This window comes from Trichomycterus rosablanca, chromosome 26 (genome assembly GCF_030014385.1).
Source record: "Trichomycterus rosablanca isolate fTriRos1 chromosome 26, fTriRos1.hap1, whole genome shotgun sequence".
NCBI classification, from domain to species: Eukaryota; Metazoa; Chordata; class Actinopteri; order Siluriformes; family Trichomycteridae; genus Trichomycterus; species Trichomycterus rosablanca.
Window position 1 is genome coordinate 8,167,300 of NC_086013.1, and position 17,546 is coordinate 8,184,845.

Genomic DNA, 17,546 nt, shown 5'->3' on the forward strand with positions numbered 1-17,546 from the left:
TTCTGTGATGGGAGTTTTGATATAAATGATGTGTCGGATCATTGAGTCGACTCCATTGGGACTAACCAACATGGCGAACCGATTCGCTCTAGAGCCGAGTCAAATCCAGAGAAATTTAAATAAAGTTTAAATAAATAAATAAATATCATTTACGTTTGGTATATTCTCAAATTACGAGTAAAAAATCAACTTCTATTTTAATAACATTTTAATTTTAATGTTTAATAAATTTATGAACATCAACAGTCGTTTATAAAGCTACATCAACTGAATAAAACGTATTTTTATGTAATTTTTTTTTTTTTTAATTTTCTATATTTTCCCCACTTTTTTCTCCCCTAATCTAGTCGTGTCCAATTACCCTGATTGCGTCCTGATTCGACCCTTCACCGCTGACTGAGGACGCCTCTCATACAGACTGTACAGACTCAGTACAGACTGCATTTTTCACCTGCACGAGTCGAGTTCATACACCGACGGGCACTGTGTATGGAGGGCCACACCCCCATTGGCATTATTCCTCAGCCCTGTGCAGGCGCCATCAGTCAGCCAGCAGGGGCCGCAGTCGCACCAGTTATGAGGACCTATGATCCGACTTTTTTTTACCCTCTAACCCTATGAACAGCGGCCAATCGTTGTTCACGCAGTCTCCCAGCCCGGTCGGAAATGCAGAGCTGAGATTCGATACGATGTATTCGAAACCCCAACTCTGGTGTGCTAGCGTACTTTACGGCTGCGCCACCTGAGCGACTTTTTTTATGTCATTTTTAAGAAATTGTGGACACTCACAAACAATGACTTATGCCCTGTAATGGACTGGCAACCTATCCGACGTGTTTCCTACCTTTCGTTCTGTAAATTAGACCCACCGTGACCCTGAATGGGATAAATGGTGGTAAAACAGACTACAAATAAATGAATTGTTTGTTTGTTTATTAGGATTTTAACTTCATGTTTTATACTTTGGTTACATTCATGATAGGACAGGTAGTTACTCATTACACAAAGTTATATCAAACACGGTCTTGGACAATTTAGTGTCTCCAATTCACCTCACCTGTATGTCTTTGGACTGTGGGAGGAAACCGGAGCACCAGGAGGAAACCCACGTGGACACAGGGGAGAACATGCAACCTCCACACCCCCTCCACACATCTGAGGGCTCCTCCATGTCAAGTCCGACACCACCTAATATTTCAATTTAAATCAGTATCATTTGCTCTGCTGTCATCATCCTTCCACAAATCAAGCCCTTGAATCAAGTTCTGGCTTTAAACATATGACTAACGACATGCCCACACATTATGTTTTACTGCCACCCTCCCAAGCAAAGCAGTCCAGAACCAGGGCTGGCTGGGATCCAGGGGTTAAATCTTCAGTGGTGCTATTGGCCAGTCGGGCATCTACAGTACATACACAGTTGTGTGGAGAACGTTTCTAGGTACTCTGGTTATCCCCTAAATTAAGAGTATTTAGTATTTGGCTATTTTTAACTGTCTATAAGTGTGTTTGATTAAAGTAGATCTGGAAGTGAGTGATGCCCTGCAACTGACTGGTGTTTTCCTGCCGCTTTCCGAGTGTAAAAGTAAAAAAAACAAATATATAAATAACTTACAAAAAAAGTCAACAACTGACAGTCCTACCAAAGGAAGAAGCATTTACGACCTCCCCCTTTTCTCCCTTTTTAGCACGTCCAATTGCCCGATTCTGTCACGCTTCCTCTCCACCAATGCCGATCCCTGCTCTGATTGAGGAGAACAAACCTAACCCACGCCCCCTCGACATGTGGGCAGCATGCCGTATGCATTTTATCACCTGCACTTTGATGAGTGCAGTGCAGCTCAGCGTTGTGTACAGAGAGGACACACCCTGAGCGCACTCATTTCTCATCTCTGTGCAGGTGCCATCAATCAGCCAGCAGAGGTCGTAATTGCACCAGTCATGGGAGAGAGAGAGAGACCCCATCTGGCTTAGTCCCCCCCATATCTGAACAACAGGCCAATCAATGTTCATGTGGCCGCTCAGTCTTAGCCGGTAGGCAGAGCTGAGATTCGATACGATGTATTAGAGATCCCAGCTCTGGTTCCAGCGTGTGTTTTTACTGCTGCGCCACCTGAGCGACCCATCTACGTATTATATTATTATATTGTTTTTTTTTTATTAATGCTGACACTGCAACAAAAACAAACTGCTCATCATTTTATTAACAAATTAATCGTTCGTCATTTTGACTCGCTATAGTGATTCAGTTTGCAATTCGATTCGCTAACATTAATCAAAACTTTGAGATGAAAGTTTAATAAGTCTCCCTAAACACAGATAGAATATTTATTCATATATACAAGCAATTTTGATAACACAGGTTGACATATTTTGTGTTTAAATAAAAAACATCTATCAATGTGCACTTTTATCCAACCTCAGTACTTGGTGGAACATTCTTTGACCTTGATAACCTCTAAGTGCTAACAGGGTTCTGACACATACCTTTCGTGCAAAAGATGCCAGCTCGATGAGGTTTGATGGCTTTTGTGCTTTAGCTGCTTTCTTTAAGCTTTTCTATGAGATTTCAATCTGGACACAGAGAAGGTCATTCCAGGAAGGTGATTCCATAACTTGAAAGTATGCTTGAGATTTTTTTATAGCTGGAAAATCCATTTAGAAGCAAGGTTAAATTTCAGCACAGAAGGCTAAATGCTTTGGTATTTCTGTGAATCCACGATGCCAATCGCATTGTCAGGGTTGCCACTTCCTGCAGCAGAAAACCATCCACATATCATCACTGACCCACTTCAATGTTTGACCAGAGGTAGGTATAGCATCTTTCTGAGTATTCTTTAGACTTACTGATTACAGATTTCACTGCTTTATCTGTAAAGTAAGGACATACTAATTCAACCCAAAGGCAAAAATATGTATATATACAGTGTATCACAAAAGTGAGTACACCCCTCACATTTCTGCAAATATTTCATTATATCTTTTCATGGGACAACACTATAGAACTAAAACTTGGATATAACTTAGAGTAGTCAGTGTACAACTTGTATAGCAGTGTAGATTTACTGTCTTCTGAAAATAACTCAACACACATCCATTAATGTCTAAATGGCTGGCAACATAAGTGAGTACACCCCACAGTGAACATGTCCAAATTGTGCCCAAATGTGTCAATATTTTGTGTGACCACCATTATTATCCAGCACTGCCTTAACCCTCCTGGGCATGGAATTCACCAGAGCTGCACAGGTTGCTACTGGAATCCTCTTCCACTCCTCCATGATGACATCACGGAGCTGGTGGATGTTAGACACCTTGAACTCCTCCACTGTCCACTTGAGGATGCGCCACAGGTGCTCAATTGGGTTTAGTCCATCACCTTTACCTTCAGCTTCCTCAGCAAGGCAGTTGTCATCTTGGAGGTTGTGTTTGGGGTCGTTTTCGAAGGGAGGGGATCATGCTCTGTTTCAGAATGTCACAGTACATGTTGGAATTCATGTTTCTCTCAATGAACTGCAGCTCCCCAGTGCCAGCAACACTCATGCAGCCCAAGACCATGATGCTACCACCACCATGCTTGACTGTAGGCAAGATACAGTTGTCTTGGTACTTCTCACCAGGGCGCCGCCACACATGCTGGACACCATCTGAGCCAAACAAGTTTATCTTGGTCTCGTCAGACCACAGGGCATTCCAGTAATCCATGTTCTTGGACTGCTTGTCTTCAGCAAACTGTTTGCGGGCTTTCTTGTGCGTCAGCTTCCTTCTGGGATGACGACCATGCAGACCGAGTTGATGCAGTGTGCGGCGTATGGTCTGAGCACTGACAGGCTGACCTCCCACGTCTTCAACCTCTGCAGCAATGCTGGCAGCACTCATGTGTCTATTTTTTAAAGCCAACCTCTGGATATGACGCCGAACACGTGGACTCAACTTCTTTGGTCGACCCTGGCGAAGCCTGTTCCGAGTGGAACCTGTCCTGGAAAACCACTGTATGACCTTGGCCACCATGCTGTAGCTCAGTTTCAGGGTGTTAGCAATCTTCTTATAGCCCAGGCCATCTTTGTGGAGAGCAACAATTCTATTTCTCACATCCTCAGAGAGTTCTTTGCCATGAGGTGCCATGTTGAATATCCAGTGGCCAGTATGAGAGAAATGTACCCAAAACACCAAATTTAACAGCCCTGCTCCCCATTTACACCTGGGACCTTGACACATGACACCAGGGAGGGACAACGACACATTTGGGCACAATTTGGACATGTTCACTGTGGGGTGTACTCACTTATGTTGCCAGCTATTTAGACATTAATGGCTGTGTGTTGAGTTATTTTCAGAAGACAGTAAATCTACACTGCTATACAAGCTGTACACTGAATACTCTAAGTTATATCCAAGTTTCATGTCTATAGTGTTGTCCCATGAAAAGATATAATGAAATATTTGCAGAAATGTGAGGGGTGTACTCACTTTTGTGATACACTGTATATGTATATATATATAAAAGTTGGCCCTTGTTCAGTAGGGACTCATGGCTCAGAACCGCTGGTTTAACAACTTTGGATCTTAAAAAAAAATGATGTAGCCGTGACATACTTTTGCTAAAATAAAAAATATATATTTTATAGAGCAGATACAGAGTAAGAATGCTAGCTAAAAACAATTAAAACTAATGAGACTGATTTAGTAAAGAATCGAGTCCAAAAAGTGAATCATAACCCATGTTTAAGTGATTCAGTCGGAATCTGTCGCCATCGTGTGGACAATTCGCTTTCTACAGTAAATTGCTTATCCTAATCAGGGTCGTGGGGGTGCTGGAGCCTACCCTCAATGGGCGCAAGGTACACAGTAACACCCTGGACAGGGTGAGTAGTGTAATCTTTTTCACCCCATCCAGAAAATGGGGGTGAAGGGTTAATGTCAGGCATAAAATCTGTCATTAAACATAGTATAAATGTGCTGGTTATATATAGGTGACAATTTAGTCGGAATCTGTCACCATCGTGTGGACAACTATGGAATAACAACTCCCAACTACTGTGATTACTCGCGGTCTAAATTGCTTATCCAAATCAGGGTCATGGGGGTGCTGGAGCCTACCCCAGCTCTCAATGGGCACAAGGCACACCACACAGAAACACCCTGGACAGAGTAAGTAGTGTAATAATCTTTTTTCCCCCATCCAGAAAAAAGACCAGACAAATGGGGGTGAAGGGTTAATGTCAAGCAAAAAATCTGTCATTAAACATATTAAACACATATAAGTGTGCAACATCTTCCTCCGTGTACCAAAAACGTTTAAATTGGCTGAAGGGCCGGAATTTGCAAATAAATGATTTTATACAAGTTTATACAAATTAAAAATCAATAATAATTTATTTTTATTTAAAAATGACTCTCCGCACCGTCCGCCATGTTTTTAATTTTTTTATTGCCTTCACCGCTAAGGCAGCATTGGGAGTCAAAATAGCGTTGAAAGATACCTTACTAGTGAGCATATTAAGGCATCTAGGATTTCAAACAGCCTCCTTCTACGTATGTAGGATGACGTAAAATTCTGTCTATGTAGACAGCTCCCTAGGTTTTCGAACACACCCTAAATCTCACTTTTGGTCACTGACTGAGAAAACTGTGAGTAGGGGAATACAAACCCCATAATGCACTTGGTGTGCATTTGCTTTAAACATCGGCATATAAAACGGCATTTTATTATTTAGTTATTTTATTACAACACAGTTAAAAACACACATAGTGTTTGAATACTTTGGATTTATTAGCTGTGTAAAAATATCCAGCAATCCAAACATACATCTATGGTGTGTATGTCAGAAATTCAGAATCCAAACTGTTATTGGAGCTTGTAGATGTCATGTAGCGACACCATGTGGTTAAATGTGAAACTGCATATTGGTAATATTACGTTTTCTTATTACTCCATATCATTTTACCTTGAATTCAGGCTGTTTTAAACATAACCAGCACGATTTATTATTTAACAACAATTTCTGCAAAGCTACTTACCTACAATTCTATCCATACTGTATGCAGAGGTGAGGTAAAACAAGTATTTATTCACCCTGGTGTATGTCATTTAAATGCATTTACACACAATGTATTTTAACTTATCATTATATTATTTTTGGAGCATTATGGTTTAGTTCTTACCAAAATCTCCTGGCAAACTGTTTTTAATCTCCCCAAAGTATTAAAGCTCCTCACAATTGGACTCACAATTTCAAAATTCTTCATAGTTCATTATGGAATCCGGCTCAAAAGCTCAAAGATCTCATTTTTTAATTTTTAAAAACCTGTTTTCAAAATAAACTCCCCATAGGCTTATTGTTCATATATAGGGGGGATTATGGTGTGGGGTTGTTTTTCAGGAGTTGGGTTCGGCCCCTTAGTTCCAGTGAAAGGAACTCTTAATGCTTCAGCATACCGAGAGATTCTGGACAATTTCATGCTCCCAACATTGTGGGAACAGTTTGGGGATGGCCCCTTCCTGTTCCAACATGACTGCGCACCAGTGCACAAAGCCAGGTCCATAAAGACATGGATGAGCCAGTTTGGTGTGGAAGAACTTGACTTGAGTCCTGACCTCAACCCGACAGAACACCTTTGGGATGAATTAGAGCGGAGACTGCGAGCCAGGCCTTCTCATCCAACATCAGTGTCTGACCTCACAAATGCGCTTCTGGAAGAATGGTCAAAAATTCCCATAAACACACTCCTAAACCTTGTGGAAAGCCTTTTCAGAAGAGTTGAAGCTGTTATAGCTGCAAAGGGTGCAAACACTATGGATTAAGAATGGGATGACACTCAAGTTCATACGCGTGTGAAGGCAGACGAGCGAATACTTTTGGCAATATAGTGTATTTATCAATTCTGCCCCGGAGAATTTTACAGAACCCAGAGAAGCTCCTTTACTTTAACCATGATTATTTTTTGTTCTCATTTATGATCATAAATACAAACCAATTTATATATTTTTTGGTACAAAGTCAAAATACAACGTGTGCACATTTAATTACATACAGTATATGCAAAAGAAAGTGTCTGAACACTTGTTTCCCCTCACCGTATAGTGATTTCATATTTAAGGGCCTGTATGCTAGACAGCTAGTCTTGTGGGACCATGTCACTGTGATCACTTAATGAGAATACACATCTGGAGAACAATGTAAAGAAGACTGTACTTGTGACAGATGGGAACAAATGCTTATTAGGAAAAACAAAAATAATTACCAGTTTACAAACCATGTTTATGAAAATGGAGCATCTCAACCACACACTATGAAACAAAAAAAATTAGGATTAAGTACACAGGCACTCAGATGGTGCAGTGGCAAAGTACTCTAACCCATTGGTTCTCAACCAGGGGGCCGCAGGCCCTTAGTAGCGCTTTTCCACCGAAAGAACTCTGGTTCTTGAACCGGTTCTGTTCAGGTTTCTTCGAACCTTGGTGTTTTGTAGTGAACCGACCCGCGTTTCCACCAGTTTTCTGGAACCAAGCCTGCGCCATCAATGGTGGGCGTAACACAGCGAAAGTGAAGAGTAGTAACATGATGGTGGGGCATGTAGATTACCTGTGAGCATTTGTGCTGTTGTTCCAGATGTTCGTTTCTATACAAAAAGCATCGCTCAACTGTTGGTGACAAGAAGACGTAGACGTGTTTGTTGCAGTTGTTGTTTTCTTTAGTTCATTGACGTGAGAAGCGTTTTGCGCTTCGCTTTCACCGCGACTCTCGGCGTAAATAACCGATTTGCTCAGCGCTCGGCCTGAGCGATAAAACATCAATAAAGTTCCACGACACAAACATCCATTTGTGTGAAATAACCATCAAATCCAGTCTGAAAGCTCCCCATGTACCTGTGTTTAGCCGTATCAACTTCACGTGTGGTGTTTATACAGCTCGGGGTTCTGAATCCGCAAAAAGCTTCACCTAAATAAAGCGTAACGTGGCTTAATGTACTAAAAGTACGACACAGAAACACTAAACTTCTCTCCGCTATTACTGGTTATAAGTGCCTCTGTACTGGTTATAAGCGCTCTGTACTGCCCAAATTCATCGCTCATTGTTTTAGTACAACAAGCCACGTTGCGCTTTACGTTAAGCGTTGTTCGTTCTGTCATTTGTACCACGTCATATCACACAGTTCATCTCTTTGAAAATATCAGCAAATATCAGCGGCAAACTGGATCTAAATGTAATCAAGTGAACTTATAAAAATATGAAACTTATGAAATATAAAAGTGCAGCGCAAACGTGGTTTTGCCACATCTCAAACCTCTACACTGTGACACGCCCACAGATGACGTCACGGCTTGCGCTGAAAAACCCAGTATTCTGGGTTGCCAGATTAGAACGCAAGTTTGCTGTCTGGAACCTCTTTTTTTCGGTGGAAACACGCGGAACCGGTTCAAAATCGAGTTCGGGAACCGGAACGGAAAATGGGTATAGGAGGCCTCGAACCTGAACGTGATTGGCTAATTTCCAACGGGGGTGGCCAAAACAGTGCAGGTCAAACGCCTAGGAAGGGTATCTGGGATAGAAAAAAAACTCTGTTAATCTGCTGTGATGATTCGTTAATATACCAACTTTTGAAAACGTGTTCTGTAGATGTGTATCCTGGCTAAATGATAAATGCTAAATCATGTAGGTAATAAGCTGTCTGCTGTGAGCGTGCTCTTTGTCTTGGCTTGCAAGTGACCACTCGTATGACCAAACAGACTCTAAATGAGGTCTGGTTAAATACTAGTAGTAATGGAATGCCTGAACGGTTTAGATCTGTAGCCTCTCGACTCTTTTCGGTCCCCCTCACCTACACTTAACTCTATTCTGGGCACGTTTTGGGCAGATTCTGGGCGATGTCGGTGAGGCTGTCCCGTTCTCCCTGGATATCCTGCAGGTTCTTCTCGAGCTCCAGCAGCTGTTCTTGTTGATTCTCGGCAGCCCTCAGAAGAATCTGGAATTTTCTGTTGAGCGCCGGGTTCTCCACGCTGCCCCGGAGGACTCGGAGGCGGGCGGCCGTCTCGTTCAGCACGCGGGCGTACTTCTCCAGATCCTTGTTCGACTCTACAAAACATGAATAAAAGGCGGATGTTACGTTTGAGGATAGTCTAGAACTAAACTGGTAAAACAAAATTTTTAAATAAATTAAGTACACAAAACAATACTAATAAAGTAGTAGCCCAATTAAATGCCTTTAGGAATTTGTGCCCACTTGTGAGGACAGGCACTGATGTGAAATGAAAAGGCCTGGCTCACAATCAACTAGGGATGTAACGATGCACCACTAGACAGTTAAAAATCGATTCACATGTGTAACGATTCAAATCGGTTTACATGTACAATGAATCAATATTCACTTTAAACAGCAGAGGGCACTGGCGCTATTCACCTCGCCCGGTTGATGTCACTACAGGGTTGCCAGGCTCGGAATTTTCCAGCCAAATTTATTTATGTGAGGATACTTTCTTTATTTGTATTATTCATTTATTTATTTTAAATACAGTATTTTATTATTTTTTTAAGAGAAATAATAAAACGAAACTTTGTCATTATTTGTCTTCAATTTAATTTTGTTTAAAAAATTGGGAAAAAATCATATCGGGAACCCAGTATCGTGAATCGCATCGCATCGTGGGTAGAGTGTATCGTTACATCCCTACAATCAACGTTTTAGTTCATCCCAAGGTGTTCAGACGAGTTGAGGCTGTTGAAGCTGCAAAGGGGCGTTGTTGAAGCATCTGTATGTTAATGCACATGGTTTCTCTGAATACTTTTCACCCCATCCCATTAATACATTTACCAATCGAAACATGGTGATGTGTGTTGTTATGGTAACAATGTATTATGTACAGCTGTGTTAGGATTTTGTGCAGCTGTGTTGTTGGCACTGGAGTTGCTTGTTGGAAGCATCTAATTTATTGTGTATAATTGATTTCAAGGCTCTCGATTGGTGCAGCGGTCTGTTTGAACCTAAGCAGAGCTATCAGCCATCCGGGCATCTACACAGACACGATTGGCAATGTGTGAACAGAGGATGGTCAAAGCCCTGTTCAGGGTATTCCTGCCTTATGCCCAGTGTTTTATCCTGACCTGTTAACTGTAAGCCCTTGGTGTGACTGAAAGAGCTGAGGTCAGTATTTTACAGGCCAATAATTAGGCTGAATAGGTCATTTTGACTGCCTGCTATTTGCATCGTATTTGGTTTTCTGCAGTAAGTGTCCTGCCACTGGTGCACACTAATAATGAAAAGGTTTCTAAACGTACCTATTTGACTGAGCAGCTCGGCAAGTGTGTGTGTGAAGTCCTCCAGCTGGCCCTTGGCTGACTCCATGCTGCCAATCACTCCTTCTAATGAAACATCAGCCTGTGGAGCAGAAACTGGTTAAAAATATTCTACTTAAACCACAAAAATTAAGTTAAAATCATACAATCACAAGGTGTAACACTGAACTGGAAAACTCTTATCATAAGCATGGCAGACCTGTACATGGCGACCATATGTCATAATTAGAGATCTACTAAATTCACTGAAAAAATCACAGATTACACGAATTAAAAAAAAAAAGTGCCACATTTCACGGCGGTCATGAAATAACACTCATAAATTAAATGATAGAATAAATGGAAGCTATTGGTCCAGCTGAAAAAACGTAATAATTACGAATGGCGCCCATGTCATATATTTTCATATATACGTTCAGGGTGTTTGTTTCATTAGGTGATGATCATGATTTAAATACAACCCCAAATCAGAAACAGTTGGGACAGTATGGAAAATGCAAGTTAAAAATGCATTGTTCCTTACAATTACTTATTTGTCAACAAATGCATGAGAAAATGATTGAAATGTTTAAAAACAATGAACCTCAAAGAAAGATTGGAAGGGATTTACATATTTCTCCCTCTACAGTGCATAATATCATTAAACAAGTCAAGGAATCAGGAGGAATTTCAGTGCATAAAGGCCAGGGGCACAAGCTTAAGCTGAACACCTGTGATCTTCGATCCCTCAGACGGCACTGCATCAAGAACCGCCACTCAACAATAGCTGATATAAACACATGGGTGAGGGATTACTTTGGTAAATCTTTGTCAGTCTCTACAATACAGAGTTACATGCACAAACGCCACTTAAAACTTTACTGTGCAAAAAAGAAGCCTTATGTTAACCATGTCCAGAAGCAGTGTCGACTGGCCTGCCTGCAGTCCTGACCTGTCCCCAATAGAGAATGTGTGGAGAATTTTGAAAGGAAAAATGTGACAACAACGACCTCGTATTGTTGCACATCTTAAGACGTGTTTGCAGGAAGAACGAGACAAAATAAAAGCTGAAACACTAAATCACTTGGTCTCCTCGGTGCCAAAACGTCTTATAAGTGTGGTGAAAAGGAACGGCAACATTACAAAGTGGTAAATGCTTTACTGTCTCAACTTTTTTTGAAATGTGTTGCAGGCCTAAAATGCAGGAATGGATGTTTATTAATAAATGAAATGAAGTTGAGCAGATAAAACATGAAATATCTCAGGTTCATCCTGTCTGTAAATGTAAGAAACTCTGTGTTTTATTATTTGCATTTTCCATGCTGTCCCAACTTTTTCTGATTTGGGTTTGTAAAATATTAAATAAAGTGTAGTGACAACAGCCAAACACCCCTTAAAATGCATAATTTTTCAGCGACTTGTATTCCTGGTTTACCTCGTCCACGTGTGTATCCTCTTGTGCCTGAGCAACTAAACCTTCCAGCTCTGTCAGCTGCTGCGCGGCTGCGTTCACAGCCGTGTTGAGCTGCGCCAACGTCTTCTTCGTCTGCTTCCCCCGAGACAAAGCCGCCTTCGAATCCTTGTCGCAGATTAGAATGCAGATTAGCCTTACGTGTTATTCGATGCAAAGCTAAGTACAAGCAGTTCCTGTACTATGCAGCAACACTGTTTTTACTAATACACTTTTATTTAATCAGCTTTATTTAATCAAGGGTTAAGGGCCTTGATAAGGGTTCCAAAAGGGCTAACTTGGCTGTGGTGGAGCTTGAACCGACATCCTTCTGATTACTAGTCCTGTACAGCCCCTTTCACACACCTATTAGCAATAAGTGGCTAAAAATCTTGAAATCAACTATTAAAAGGGGTGTCTATATACTTTTGGCTACACATTCTACATTATTTATTTAGCCCTGCATGTTAACATTACATTCTCACCTTAGCTACGGAATTAGCGGCTTCCTGTGCCAGCACTGACGTGTTGCTAGCTTGCATGGCATTTTCCAGTGCGGGTTTGAGCGCTCTTTCAGCTTGCTTGACCTTCTTTTTCACCTCGGTCAGGATCTTGTCGTCCACCGTGCTCTCTCGCTTCAGGGCTGTTCGGGTCTGGGTGCGCAGGACTGGCCACTCTTCCTCCATGTCTGACATATAAGAAAGAGTTATACAACATACAACCCCATAGAACTTCTCATTCTCTTCTTCTAATTGCCTTTGTTATTGCATATTTGCCAGTTTGACTTTAGCCAATCCTGTAGTACACACATTTTACTCGCTTACTTTACTTCCTCTCCACTGATGCTGACCTACACTCCTAAAGCCCCCTCTGACACGTGTGCTGTAGCCAAGTGCATCTATTCACCTGCACGAGGCGAGTACATTTGTGGCTCAGATTTGCACACTGATCTCCATTACTCCTAGTCTCTGTGCGGGCGCCATCAATACGCCAGTAGATGTCGTAATTGCATCAGTTATGAGTAAGGCCCTACCTAATTCATGGCCGTGAAATTAGCCTTTTTCCGGGGTGATATGCAATTGGCTGGAAATTCTAAATTTAAGACCTAATGTTTCAAGTGCCTCATATTTACTCGTTCATTTGCACTAGGAGGCGGTCCTTGTATAACTGAGCGCCTGTCACGGATCCGGCCTCTGTGTGCTCCTGCTGGAGCTCCTGTGCACCTGCCACGCCCACCTTTCCAGGAGCACATGGTTGAAGAGTGTTTGTTTAGGGTGACAAGCCAATGTTTGGTCCCCTCTGCTAATTAGCCCCAGCTGACCCTCATCTGAGGGTATTTAAGAGGGGTGCTGGGGAACAGTCTTGGAGACTATTTTGATTTAACTCTGTCGGTTTGGTTTGCTATAACAATACTTTGCTTTTGATTCTGTCCGCCCGCCCGCCAGCCCTTGCCTTTGTTTGTAAGAACTGTTTAGTCCGGTTTAGTCCTGTTTAGTCCTGTTTAGCTCTGTCTAGTCCTGTTTAGCCTTTGTCTTTGTTTGTTAGCCTTAGCCTTTGTCTTTGTTTGTAAGCTTTTGCCTTAGTCTGTTAGCACTGTTAGTCTTGTTTAGCACTGTTTAGCTCTGTCGGTTATATCGGTCGAAATGTCCAAGATGTCAAAATTTAAAGCAGCTAAAAACACTTGATAACAAGGTCAAGCAGAATGGAAGTACTAAGACTGAAGATTTTTAGCAAAGGTTTCAAGAATTGTGGTTTGTCTATGTTCGTTTTGGCGAAGTTCAGTTGCTTCTTCTTATGGGATCCTCCTTGACCTTTGTCCATACAGCTGTTTTGTTCAGTGTTCAGCGTATGGTATGTGCTGACACGATCACTCCAGATGTCTCCAGCTCAGCCTGAAGTTATTTAGATGTTGTACGTTGTTTCTTTGCCAGATTTTGGTTCACCTCTCGCAGGGTTCTCTCATCAATTTTCCTCTATACACTACGGACAAGTCTTCAGAAGAAAAGCCCCTTTTCTGTTTCCAGCATGACTGTGCCCATGTCCATAAAGACACTGTTTGACTAATTTGGTGTGGAGCAACTTGGCCTGCCCAAGCCAGGTTCTCTCATCCAATGCTCTTTGATCAATGCTCATACAGTGCCTTGCAAAAGTATTCAGCCCCCTTGAACTTTTCAACCTTTTGCCACATTTCAGGCTTCAAACATAACGATATGAAATTGTAATTTTTTGTGAAGAATCAACAACAAGTGGGACACAATCGTGAAGTGGAACGAAATTAATTGGATATTTTAAACTTTTTTTAGAAATAAAAAACTGAAAAGTGGGGCGTGCAATATTATTCAGCCCCCTTGCGTTAATACTTTGTAGCGACACCTTTTGCTGCGATTACAGCTGCAAGTCGCTTGAGGTATGTCTCTATCAGTTTTGCACATCGAGAGACAGAAATTTTTGCCCATTCTTCCTTGCAAAACAGCTCGAGCTCAGTGAGGTTGGATGGAGAGCGTTTGTGAACAGCAGTTTTCAGCTCTTTCCACAGATTCTCGATGGGATTCAGGTCTGGACTTTGACTTGGCCATTCTAACACCTGGATACGTTTATTTGTGAACCATTCCATTGTAGATTTTGCTTTATGTTTTGGATCATTGTCTTGTTGGAAGATAAATCTCCGTCCCAGTCTCAGGTCTTTTGCAGACTGCAACAGGTTTTCTTCCAGAATGGTCCTGTATTTGGCTCCATCCATCTTCCCATCAATTTTAACCATCTTCCCTGTCCCTGCTGAAGAAAAGCAGGCCCAAACCATGATGCTGCCACCACCATGTTTGACAGTGAGGATGGTGTGTTCAGGGTGATGAGCTGTGTTGCTTTTACGCCAAACATAACGTTTTGCATTGTGGCCAAAAAGTTCGATTTTGGTTTCATCTGACCAGAGCACCTTCTTCCACATGTTTGGTGTGTCTCCCAGGTGACTTTTTATAGATATCTTTGAGAAATGGCTTTCTTCTTGCCACTCTTCCATAAAGGCCAGATTTGTGCAGTGTACGACTGATTGTGTCCTATGGACAGAGTCTCCCACCTCAGCTGTAGATCTCTGCAGTTCATTCAGAGTGATCATGGGCCTCTTGGCTGCATCTCTGATCAGTCTTCTCCTTGTTTGAGCTGAAAGTTTAGAGGGACGGCCGGGTCTTGGTAGATTTGCAGTGGTCTGATACTCCTTCCATTTCAATATGATCGCTTGCACAGTGCTCCTTGAGATGTTTAAAGCTTGGGAAATCTTTTTGTATCCAAATCCGGCTTTAAACTTCTCCACAACAGTATCTCGGACCTGCCTGGTGTGTTCCTTGGTCTTCATGATGCTCTCTGCGCTTTAAACAGAACTCTGAGACTGTCACAGAGCAGGTGCATTTATACGGAGACTTGATTACACACAGGTGGATTCTATTTATCACCATCAGTCATTTAGGTCAACATTGGATCATTCAGAGATCCTCACTGAACTTCTGGAGTGAGTTTGCTGCACTGAAAGTAAAGGGGCTGAATAATATTGCACGCCCCACTTTTTAGTTTTTTATTTCTAAAAAAAGTTTAAAATATCCAATAAATTTTAATCTACTTCACGATTGTGTCCCACTTGTTGTTGATTCTTCACAAAAAATTACAATTTCATACCGTTATGTTTGAAGCCTGAAATGTGGCAAAAGGTTGAAAAGTTCAAGGGGGCTGAATACTTTTGCAAGGCACTGTATATTGTCCATATTATGGCACATGGTTTTGGAATGGGATGTCCAACAAACTCTTGGTCAAGTGTCCACATAATTTTGACCATAGTGTATATTACTTACAAATGAATACAAACAAAAAGGAATTTAATTTACCTTCTATATTTTTTCGGAGAGAGAACACCTCTGACTCAGTCTTCTTGGCTTCCACCACTGAAGAAAGTGCTGCTTCTTTCAGTCCCTCGGCCAGTGCTGCCAGCTTCATGTGAAAAAAGATAGAATAATTAGACATGATATAATAATTAGACATCCCCGAGTTTGAATCTCAGCTCTGAGTGCCCATCTAGCAGGTACCATTGGCAGTGCCTGCAGCAGACAATATTGGCCACTAGTCTAAATTAGGTAGGACTAAATAAGGGGGTGGAGTCTTCGACGCTGTATAACAGGGGTGTCAAACTCACGGCCCGCGGGCCAGATCCGGCCCGCCACGTCATTTTATATGGCCCGCAAGAGCTTAAACGACTGTACGATTGTTGTGATGGTTCAAGTCGGTACAGAGACGCACTTATAATTTAATGGGACACCTGCGCCTTTAAATGGCAACCGGTGACATCGTAGTCATGGCAACTAACTTTGACCTTCGCTGAGAAGCCATGTGACTTTTACGGCAAAAGAACGCGGGTAGTAATGTAAACAATAATAATAAATATAAATAATTATCTTGTAATATAATACCAAAGAATTGTCTGTAAGTAGTGGCGTTTATATTCTCAGTTGTTAGTAAATGTTTAGTGAGTATATCACAGCGTTTTACTTACAAATTTACCGTAATTAAATACAATTGTTACCGTTACTATAGCAATTAGTATCTTTACACAAAATGCTAACTCCTTAGCGCTATTTTACGTTTGGTTAAATCTCATATTGTACCAGATGTAACACTTGACTACAGCTGTGTGCTTGTACTGTATTAAGTTCTTTATTGTTTTTATTGTTTGTATTTTTACTTCATTCTGGTGCACACAGTGTATCACACAGCTGGGAAGCAAATAAAACCGACTGTTTTCTGAAGAGAGCTGTCTGTCTGTCTGTCTGTCTGTCTAGCTGAGAAAGGGGGATAAACTATTAGTGAGGGCAGAACAATTGTCTTAAAATACACTGTAAAATTCTAAATTAACTGCATCTCTCAAAATGCATGCTGATTTTGTGACATGCAAAGTGACACATCCCGCCAGTAGATGATAAGAAATATTTACACATAATCCCAAAATGTACAAGAAGATAAGTAAGAAAATTAAGCAGAAGGAGGAAATTGAATGAAAATGAAAACAAGTTTGTGCTTCAGGAAGATAAACCGGTGCGTCTCTTGTGTTATGAGGCTGTGTCTGTGGTAAAGGAGGACAATATAAATGCAGAATTTAGCCTCCAAGAAAAACAACAGACTGCAATCACAGCAGGATACGTTACAATCGGCCCTTTGAGGGCCACAATAATGCTGATGTGGCCCTCGGTGAAAATGAGTTTGACACCCCTGCTGTATAAGGACCTTGGCACCTGTACAGAAATGGAGGAATGCGGAGATCTGTGTGTGACTCTCCATGTGTGAGACTGGCCAAAGTATAAGTGAATAAAAGGGTGTCGGACGACTTTGCATGCTTCGGAGGGACACGATCATACTGTTTTGTTTTGTGTCCATAATTTTTGCCTTTTCAGAATTTTTTCCCTTTATCTCCCATTCTAGTCATTTCCAATTCTGCTGCTGCCTGCACAACCCCCGATCTGATTAAGAAGAGTTCGCCACACTTGTTTCGGATGCTGAAATGTCCCAACTTTTCTGGAAATTGAAGTTTGTACATAGACAATCATCATTTACACACCAACTGTTTTCTTTTTAAACTTACCTGCTGGAATTCCTGAACGGTGTTCAGATTTTTGCGTGCGCTTTCCAGCCGTGGGTCCAACCCCTCTCTGGTTTTATTTACCAGCTGCTTCTTTGACTCGAGTAGCAAATCCAACATGGCCGTCTTGTTTGCTAGGTCCAGACCCTGAACCAAAAATTAAAAAGGTCCCCCGCGGAACATTAATTCAGGCTAGAACAAGGCACTT

General features: G+C 41.6%; 1 protein-coding gene across 1 annotated transcript in view; it reads right to left on the bottom strand.

The window, feature by feature from the left end:
* Positions 1-5,704: 5,704 nt before the first annotated feature.
* lamc3 (laminin, gamma 3) overlaps positions 5,705-17,546 on the bottom strand; it is a 226,051-nt gene continuing 214,209 nt past the window's right edge. Inside the window, exons 23-28 of the mRNA XM_062989196.1 lie at positions 17,342-17,485; positions 15,597-15,699; positions 12,210-12,412; positions 11,710-11,853; positions 10,278-10,377; positions 5,705-9,077 (exon numbers count right to left, since the gene is read on the bottom strand). Of these exons, the coding sequence (XP_062845266.1) occupies positions 8,836-9,077; positions 10,278-10,377; positions 11,710-11,853; positions 12,210-12,412; positions 15,597-15,699; positions 17,342-17,485 (936 nt within the window). The 3' untranslated portion in view covers positions 5,705-8,835. The remainder of the gene's footprint in view (positions 9,078-10,277; positions 10,378-11,709; positions 11,854-12,209; positions 12,413-15,596; positions 15,700-17,341; positions 17,486-17,546) is intronic.